The sequence below is a fragment of the Lacerta agilis genome, chromosome 4 (assembly GCF_009819535.1).
Source record: "Lacerta agilis isolate rLacAgi1 chromosome 4, rLacAgi1.pri, whole genome shotgun sequence".
NCBI classification, from domain to species: Eukaryota; Metazoa; Chordata; class Lepidosauria; order Squamata; family Lacertidae; genus Lacerta; species Lacerta agilis.
The window spans coordinates 1,311,741-1,322,364 of NC_046315.1; the positions used below are offsets into that span (position 1 = coordinate 1,311,741).

The 10,624-nt window shown below is 40.6% G+C and overlaps 1 protein-coding gene across 1 annotated transcript in view; it reads left to right on the forward strand.

Moving 5' to 3' along the window:
• LOC117044870 overlaps window positions 1-10,624 on the forward strand; it is an 878,236-nt gene that overhangs the window by 607,818 nt on the left and 259,794 nt on the right. Inside the window, 1 exon segment of the mRNA XM_033145647.1 lies at window positions 2,613-3,478. Coding sequence (XP_033001538.1) covers window positions 2,613-3,478 — 866 coding nt within the window.

Here is a 10,624-nt window from a genome sequence, read left to right on the forward strand (position 1 = left end):
AAGTGGATTATTGCATCTGGGAAACTGGAATGCTTGCGTAGGCAGAATGACTTGAAAACCACAAGGTGAAGTACCTCCTATTTGCACAAAGACGAACACCCAGAATTAAAACGCAGAATAAAAGAATTCCATTGAAGCTTTAAAATAAGCATCCATAATTAAAATGTGTAGCAGATCATATTTGTGCTTTCTCAGAAGAGGACATTTCCCTTTTTCTTTTAGGGTCCAGTGTGCTTTGAAGATGTCGCTGTTTATTTCACGGGCGAGGAGTGGGCGTTGCTGGATCATGACCAGAGAGCTCTGCATAAGGACGTCATGGAGGAGAATTGTGGGATCGTGGCCTCTCTTGGTAAGGCTCCCTGTGGGATCGTCCTATCTGCCTGGAATTCAAAAAATACCTCCATGTGACCAACCTCATGTACTCTCTAAGAGCTCAACAGCACCCCCTACAACACCTGGGAACCTAACACCCCCACAGTAAACCTTGAACAGCAAATTTCAGTTTTTTCTGTGAACCATCTTCCTCCAGTTCTGCCTTTTTCTTTTTTAAAAATATTTTTATTCATTTTGTAAGAAAAAATGGAAACAAAACAAATACAACACACAAATTTCTTATACATTCTTAACATCTTTCCTCTAACATCTTAGGGTCTCCTTCTGAAATTCATTTGCAGTCTTCATTGGCAGTTACATATATTAAAATTCACCCATGATTATTTCCTTATAACATTCTATCTTATGAAATCCACCTCCAGCATCATTACCAAAAACCTCTGACCACTTCCCTAAGGAATATACAATTTAAATATTACAATGTTTTTTCAAATAAAGCCTAAATTTCTTCCAATCTTCCTGCACCGTTTCCTCTTCTTGGTCGCGCAGTCTCGCTGTTAGCTCGGCAAGTTCCATAAAGTCTATCATCTTCATTTGCCATTCTTGTACTGTTCGTGTCTCTTGGTTCTTCCAGTTCTTTGCAATTAGTAGTCTTGCAGCTGTCGTGGCATACAAAAAGAAAGTAATTTCCTTTTGGGGAAGTTTAAAAGGCACTTTTCTCAGTCTTTTTGTTACGGCTCAACGGCGACTGCCATCTGATTTTTTCAGCGGAAGAGACCAACCTCCATTTTTAAGTCCCCTCTGTGGCCAGATTAAATCATTCAAAGTCTAAATCTTGGTTACTCACGGCTTCAAAAGGATTTTCTTTGTATTGGAGAATTGTCCGTTAACATCCAAAGGACACAAAGCTTTGCACTGTGAAGGAAGTATTGAAATCCTCAGTACCCACATCTCCAACCCCTCTCACTCTCAGCGCACTCAAAAGAGCTTTACTGGGGAGAGGGGGAGTTGTGAAGGGCACCTGCCGGATCACCTGATCCCTAAATCACTCAATTTGGGATTTTTTCGGGGATCTGCAGCACTCTTGTGGTTTCCCCAACCTTCAAAGCGCTGGAATTCCCTCAGCTGAGGAAATTCCCGTCCTAATGGAATGGTGCGACCAACCGGTCTACCACGATTGGGCTGGTCTGAACTGCCTTGGTCATCTTAAATGTCAACTTCAGAGTTGTTAGGAAAGATAAGTAGCTTCTGTCAGGTTTTCTATTTTAGTTTTTGCTGCTGTCAGTGTTGGGTTGACCAAGAGACAACTGACATTGGAGATGGAGGGGATGCCATGACTGGGCCAAACAAAATCCATCCCAGAAAAAGAGCCAGGCTTATTGAATATTAGATAGTAGTAGCAGTGATAATAATAGTAATAATTTTTATTCATACCCTGCCCATCTAGCTGGGTTGCACCCAGCCAACACATACATAAACATGAAACATTAATAATAAAAATCTGATCCCATATAAAAAGTACATTAACTTTAAAATGAACAACTTATACTAGTGGCCAAAATTGTGGAAACCTTTTGGAAGAAGTGTATTTCTGAGGTTTGATGGCTCATAACACCACTTTGTTGGGAGTAATACCATTAAATTATATATCAAAGGGAAGATAATTTAATGAAGAATGTAATGCAATAGCTTTTATGAAGGAGTATTTATTAGAGCAGCAGTCATGAAGAAGAAACATGAAACACATAGAAAAATGAGATATATAGAAATTATCACCATGTCAATAATTTGTTCTTGATTAAATTATCTTTCCAATGATACATAATTTTATGATATACCTCCAAAAGATGTGGTATTTTGAGAAAGCAAACCTGCGAAATACACTTTTTTCAAAAAGTCTTCCACAATTTCAGCCACTACTGTATATCAAACAAAGCAACATTCAACAACCAATCACAATCCTTTGATAATAAATATGTTAGTTAGTAACAAACAACAAAGGTAATGAAAACACATCCAACTCCCTTCAGTTCTTCTCCATTTGTTCCTGAGGCTCTAATCCCTTTTTGTTTCCATTTCAGACTGTGATGAATCGGAAATCGAGAACAAAGGTGACCATGACAAAATCCCCAGAGAGCAGAAGCCACGTAAAAATTTGGAGTGTAGAGAAAGCTGCAGTCAGAGCTCCCATTCAACTTCCCATCAAATAATTCATAAAGAGGAAAAAACCTTTCAGTGTGTGGAATGTGGAAAGAGCTTCAGTCACAGCCATAGTCTCACTTCCCATTACAGAATTCATACAGGAGAGACACCCTATCAGTGTGTGGAATGTGGAAAAAGCTTCAGTAAGAGCTCCAATCTCACTTCCCATCACAGAATTCATACAGGGGCAAAACCCCATCAGTGTGTGGAATGTGGAAAGAGCTTCAGTAGGAGCTCCTCTCTCACTTCCCATCAAAGAATTCACACAGGAGAGAAACCCTATCAGTGTGTGGAATGTGGAAAGAGCTTCACTAATAACTCCAATCTCACTTCCCATCAAAGAATTCATACAGGGGAGAAACCCTATCAGTGTGTGGAATGTGGAAAGAGCTTCAGAAAGAGCTCCTCTCTCAGTTCTCATCAAAGAATTCATATGGGGGAGAAACCCTATCAGTGCAAAGAATGTGGAAAGAGCTTCACTGAAAACTCCCATCTTACTTCCCATCGAAGAATTCATACAGGGGAGAAACCCTATCAGTGTGTGGAATGTGGAAAGAGATTCAGTCACAGCCATAGTCTCACTTCCCATCAAATAATTCATACAGGGGAGAAACCATATCAGTGTGTGGAATGTGGAAAGAGCTTCAGTCAGAGTGCCAGTCTCACATCCCATCAAAGAATTCATACAGGTGAGAAACCCCATCAGTGTGTGGAATGTGGAAAGAGCTTCAGTAGGAGCTCCAATCTCACTTCCCATCAGAGAATTCATACAGGGGAGAAACCCTATCAGTGTGTGGAATGTGGAAAGAACTTCACGCAGAGCTCCTCTCTCACTTCCCATCAGAGAATTCATACAGGGGAGAAACCTTATCAGTGTGTGGAATGTGGAAAGAGCTTCAGAACGAGGTCCCACCTCACTGACCATCAAAGAATCCATACAAAGGTCGGAAAAACCATTATACAGCTTTAGGAGCCAGGCAAATCTGCACCTTTTTAACCAGGCCTTTGGGTGATTGACATCTAAAGCCCTTTTAAAATGTGGTGAGGTGTGGGGTTACAGGTGTGTAATATATATATATATATATATGTATAGCTTTTATGTTGTAACCATCCTGAGACAGTCTGGGACGCTAGCAAGGTGCGACAAACCTCCACTTCACACTCTCCCCTTGTTACTAAGTGAATTTCTAATCAGGTGTTCTGGGTCAAATTTCAATCCATCCCACCTGTCCCTCTGAGGTCCGTCTGTTATTTCAATTCCCTTTTTATTAATAATCTGGGAATCTCTTAGTAACAGGAGTTTTCCTGTCTAGCGGCCAGGGCCGGTTATATCCTCTGCTCTGGGCTCCAGGGGTTAAACTTTTCTTTGCCTACAGTTCGGGGTCTCTCTTTCATTAGATCCCTCACTATATCAGTTAGCTAAGCCCTCTTAGCAACTCTGTGGCAATACCAGGGTTTCCGCCCGCTAGCCCCTCCTGAGGGAACTCCAAGACACAAACTATCACCCTGCAGGTCAGTTTTGTCCATTCCCTGAGTTCACCTCCTCATGAGCATACATAGCTTGCTGGACCAAATGAACGACAATATTTTCTTAGCTCAACAATAAGAAGTCTTTATTTCTTTCAGAACATAACGGTTTCAGTAATGGTTTATAAGTTTAGTTTCATAACAGAGTAAACTATTTCTTTCAGCATCATATACACATCTTCAACGTATCCTAACCTACCCACCACTATCCTGGCCCCACGCCCTCCTTCTTCCAGTCACCACTCCTCCTCTCTAACAGCTGCTCCCTCCTTTTAAAGAGCAGAATGTCCCCCCTCCCATGGGATATCTGCCACTCAAACTGGGGTACCCATTAACTCATAAAACACCGTGGGTTTCTGAAAATTCCTTAACTTAGATCTGATTCGTTACACAAGGCAGCCATGAGAGGCCTATTTATTCAACAAAATTCAATTTAAATTTTTTTTAAAATAGCAGAGAAAGAAAAATAATAAGAGCACCAAACAAAGAAACAACAAAACAGGTGATAAAATTACTTGAACCACAATATTCTATGATAATTAATGAGGAAATAGTATGGAAAACAGTTTTTTTTTAAATGCTAATAATCCAGGAAAGCTGCTGGCATGGCAATTGAGAAAAAGTGAGAAAAATAATTATGTGAATAGGATAAAACATAACGGTAGAATAACTGAGAAAACAAAGGAAATAAGGCAAGGCTTTGTAAAATATTTTACTGATCTTTACAAAAAGGGACCAGAGAAGTTGACGTTGATAGAAGACTATATCAAAAATAGCAAGCTACCAAAGATAACAGAGGAGTAAATGAGGATATTAAATACAGAAATATTGTCACATGAAGTAATTGAAGCAATAAATCAAACAAAGGTAGGGAGGTCTCCAGGTCCAGATGGAATAACAGCTAAATACTATAAAAAAACTGAGTGACCAACTTGTGAACCCTTTGAAAGACACTATGAATGAGGCCCTAAAAACGGGAAGTTCCAGAAACATGGAAAGAGGCTTATATAACTTTGATACCAAAACAAGATTCAGATGCAACATTGTTAAAAAAAAATTATAGGCCTATATCATTATTAAATAATGATTACAATTTGTTTGCATTTGTTTTGGCAAATAGATTGAAAAAAATTCTAAAAGATTTTATTCATTATGATCAATCTGGATTCCTTCCAGGCAGACAAATGAAAGATAATGTTAGAAATGTATTGAATATTATAGAATACCTGGAAGTGAGAAATGAGGGGGTGGGGAGCAGCATTGATGTTTATAGATGCAGAAAAAGCATTTGATAATGTTTCTTGGAGCTTCATGAGGAAAGTGATGGAGGAAATGGGATTTGGACCAAATTTTAATAGGGGGATACAAGCCGTCTACTCAGAACAGAATGCAAAAATAATTATAAATGGGGTGATAATGCATAAATGTAATATTCAAAAAGGAACAAGACAAGGATGTCCATTGTCACCACTGTTGTTCATTCTGGTACTGGAAGTTTTGACAAGAAGGGTAAGAGGAGATAGAGAAGTGTCAGGAATAAAAGTAAAGAAAAATGAGCACAAGCTGAAAGCATTTGCAGATGATTTGGTATTAACCATGAAAGATCCAAAAAATTCTTTCCCAAAAGTAATGAACATAATACAAGAGCTTGGTCAAGTCGCAGGATTTAAATTAAATAAAAGTAAAACCAAATTGTTATTAAAAAATCGGAAAGGAAAGAAATAATAGAAATGACAGGGATAGAAGTACATAAAAAGTAAAGTATTTGGGTGTATGGATAACAGCAAAAAATATAAATATTTTAAAGATAATTATGAACAAAATTTGGCATGAAATTAAAAGAAATTTGGAAATATGGAATAGGATGAATCTCTTTTTATTGGAAAGAATTGCAGCTATAAAAATGAATGCACTTCCAAGGATGTTATTTCTCTTCCAGACTATTCCAGTAATAATGGGGAATGCATGCTTCAAAGAATGGCAAAGAGACATCTCAAGATTTGTCTGGAATGGGAAAAAGCCAAGGATAAAAAGTAAGATATTAACAGATGCAAAAGAAAAAGGCGGATTCTCACTTCCAGACTTAAAATTATTCTACGAAGCTGCATCCCTAATATGGATCCAGGATTGGATCAAGTTAGACAGGGAGGAAAAAACAGACCTGGAAGGACATGACAATAGGTTTGGATGGCATGCTTCTCTCTGGTATGGAAAGGCAAAAATACACACAGGGTTCCATAATCGTATAATAAGATCATCGTTTAAAGTGTGGGGGAAATATAAAGACTTACTAGAACCTAAGACACCCTGGTGGTCATCACCTGTAGAGGCATTGTCACTTAAAACATTGGAGAAAAAGGGAGAATGGCCAACATACAGAGACTTACTGGTAGAACAGGAGGGAAAATTAAAATTGAAAGAATATGAAGGAAAAAAGGAACATCTTCTAAGTTGGTAGACAGCTAAAGGATATTTTCAAAGAGGACAATAAGAAAGGTCTTTCATATTTGGTTTCCAAATTCCAAAAGGAAGCGATAGAAGAAAACTCGAAATTATTTAAAAGAGGCATATTTTATCCTTTTGGAGTGGGAAACTAAAGATGAAGTAAAGTCAGTAATGATTAAATGGGCACAAGATATAGGTCATAATATACAATTTGAAGATTGGACAAAATTGTGGGAAGTAGATTCAAAATTTACGGATTGTATATTGTTGAGAGAGAATTACATGAAGATGATGTATAGATGGTATATATCACTGGTCAAACTGGCAAAAATATAAAAATGAAAAGAAATGTTGGAGGTGTGAGGCTGAAGGTACTTTTTATCATATGTGGTGGGATTGTAAAAAGGTAAAATTGTATTGGGAAATGATATATAATGAATTGAAGAAAATGTTGAAAATAACATTTGTTAAACATCCAGAAGCCTTTTTATTAGACATTTTAGGTCAAGATCTGCCAAAAGAGAAGATGACATTATTCATTTTGCCACTATGGCAGCGAGAATTCTGATAGCGCAAAAATGGAAGACTGGAGAAATTCCAACTAAAGAACAATGGCAAGAGAAATTGATGAATTATGCAGAACTGACAAAACTGACGGACAGACTTTGAGAAAAAGACAACAGGGACTTTGAAAAAGAGTGGGAACCATTTGCTGTATGATATACTTGCAGAAACAAAGGAAGAAGATTGACTTGATGGCAGCATTTAAATAAGCACATCTTTAATAACAAAGAACAATTAAAACGACAAACAAATGATATCGTGGATTTTAAATTAATTTGTTGTTGTTGTTGTTTAGTCGTTTAGTCGTGTCCGACTCTTCGAGACCCCATGGACCAGAGCACGCCAAGCACTCCTGTCTTCCACTGCCTCTCGCAGTTTTGCCAAACTCATGCTGGTAGCTTCGAGAACACTGTCCAACCATCTCCTTGTGCCCTCCATCTTTCCCAACATCAGGGTCTTTTCCAGGGAGTCTTCTCTTCTCATGAGGTGGCCAAAGTACTGGAGCCTCAACTTCAGGATCTGTCCTTCCAGTGAGCACTCGGGGCTGATTTCCTTCAAAATGGATAGGTTTGATCTTCTTGCAGTCCATGGAACAAACTTTGTTGGTCTCTTAAGGTGCTACTGGACAATTTTTAATATTTTTATTTATTTATACAAAAATTAACATTCTTTCCCATCTTACTGTAGGTTTCATTTTATTTCAAAAAATAAAAAAAATTTCTACAGTTGTTGTTGTTGTTTGTGTAAATATATATATATGGGGGAACCAACATTTTTGAAGTGTTGAGGGCCTCTAAAGGTCTTAACCTGGCTACTGCCCATTGCCAGAAGCCCCACCCCATGCATGCGTGTGTTTAGCATTTACAATTTTCAAAACCTCACCCTCACAGCAGTACAAAATGAATTTATATACATGGAATTTTTGCTACTCTTCCAAAAAGTTAGCTGACTCTGAGTCTTTTTGTTGGGTGAACTGATTTGTATTGATTTTTGATTTTTCTGACTAATGCTCTGTGGCCTGCCTGTTGCTCAAATGCAGGGTCTTTATACACCCAACATACACCCACACTTCTGGGTTTGGGAGGTGTCAGTCTGGATGATGCTCTAGGTTCTTTCCTGTTCCTGGGGGTCCTGTACCCAGGGAAGGTTAGAATCTAACACAGGAGTTTTCTGAACTGGTCAGAGAAGTTTCTTGGCAAGACAAGGGCCTTCACTGGCCATAGAGTGTCCTCTTCAGCATCCCCAAAGAAGGAGCTGGGTTGCAAGAGGTGCAGCTAAGGGATGGGGCAACGCAGGCTAAAGGGGGGGCTGTCCTACCCCCCCCCCCAAATCTCACCTGGCTCCTAGGTAGGAGAGCAAGAGCCAGAGAGAGTTGTGGGAGAACCAGAGACTGGCTTCCTCTGTGTTGGAGCAAAAGCTGCGACTAATAGAGAAGGAAGATCTGCTGGGGGTGTCAATGCTGTGAGCCCCTCCACCCTACACTCAGGTTGTGTATGTGAGTAAATAAAACTAGATAACATATAGACACTACAGTCTACACTGACCTTCGTTCCAAGGAAATTGGATCCTGGGAGCCCTGGAGTCTCACCGCTCAGAGACGGGGATAGTTTACAAACACACACAAACACTTGTGCCTGTGTCCCTTTCATTTGTGCCTGTGTTCCTAATAAGGATCCAAGTGTGAAGGGGGGAATGTGATGTGCTTTAACAACAGCCCTCCTGTAAAAAGGGAAATGCAAATTCCACTGCTGATTTATGAAAAAAGCAACCAAGGAATCTGCTCCGGTATCCCCTCAGCCCTCAAAAGCTCTGCAGACCTCCCTGGGGAGCCTTTGGGGGCTGGCGGCTTCTGAGTGGCCCTCTCCACTCATCTCTTCTAAGATCATGTGCTTAAGGCGCCTGTTCAGTCACTGCAACAGGGTGGCCCCCCAGCAAGGCCCAGAGCAGGCCGTGGAGCCAGGTGAGCAAGTGGCCCTCCTTTTGGGGACAGAGGAGGGTAGGAATGGGCTAGGGGGCAGCTAGTCAAAAGATGCAAAGAGCCAGATGGCTGGATCTGACCCAAGGTCCATCTGGGCTAGCGGCTGGAAACTCAACCCCCCCCCCCAGCGGCCAATCCATTTGTGGAGTCTATCAGAGGAAGTAGGGGACTGGACTTGGAATCCAGGAGAAACTCTTGGAATGGCCTTGCCAGATGCTCAGAGACAGAATCACCCGTCCCCATGTCCTTCTCTTTGCATGTGCTGCAGGTTCACATCCAGAGGTGTCTTTCCCATTTGGCTGAGTGACACCATACACTACAGCACCCGCTCAGCAGGGGCACCCAGCAGCGGGTCTGCCGCCCTCCGCAGACTCGGGAGTCTCCTCGCGTCTCCTCGGAGGAGGCACCATGCCGAAAGTCCTCTGTAGGGCTTTCGGCGTGGCGCCTCTTCCGAGGAGACCCAAGGAGACACCAGAATCGGCGGAGAGCGGTGGACCCGCTGCTGGGTGCCCCTGCTCCCTCAACTGAGGGTTGTTTCTGGTCGACCTGGGTGGGTTGGCACCGGAGGGATCTTCGCACCACGGCGCCGGATATGCTTAAGACAGACCTGCCTCCAAGGAAGGAGAGTCCACCACCTCCCAAGTGAGAACTTTCTCCTGCCAAACGGCTCTTAGATGTCCCTCAAGGTAGTGGGTCCCGAATTTTCCCACTGCTGAAATAAACGCACTGGCTACCAAGGAGAAACTAAGCAAAGTTCTAAATAAATAAATCCTGTTCTCATCATAAATGAGTAATACTTTCTTATGCATGCTTTTTCTGCTAATATTCAAAAGTATGCAGTTTCCCTTTCTGAAATGCTTAATTGTGAATTCAAGGGACATGGAAGTCTTTACAGACAGGACAGCTTTCTTGAGCCTTTTTAGCACTGTAATACAATTTTAAACTTTTTGAAAAAGAGATTGATTTTTCAGTCATGGCAGTGTGTGAGCAAATACTTCACATCTGCCAAGCTTTCCAGAGCAGGAGGACTAAGGGCTGGAATGAATCCCCCCAGATCCCCAGAGGTTGATGGAAAGGGCCTATCTCCCGTCTTCATTATCAGTTATTTCAACCTTAGAAATGGGAAGAAAGCAGCTGCTCATGTTCAGCGCAGGGTTTGTTGGGGTTGAGATTAGTGAGCTGACTAGGGTATGATTTGTTAGCAGTAAATATGATTTGTTCTTATCTGGAAGTGAAGTCACATTTGAAACAGTCAATACGGAAGCAGTCAAAGGGATTTTCCTAGGAAGTGCTTTATACAGTCTCAGCTGCAATCATCTTCTGAAGAAACCGAAACACATAGTGATACTGTACCTCTAGTTACGAACTTAATTCATTCCGGAGGTCCGTTCTTAACCTGAAACTGTTCTTTTTAAATAATAATAATAATAATAATAATAATAATAATAATTTTTATTCGTTTTGTAAGATAAGAGAGTATAACATACCAAAACATGAAAAATACAAAATTTTAGGAAAAAGGGGGGGGGGACAAAAAAAAAGAATATATTCTTCTTACAATCCCATAATTTATTC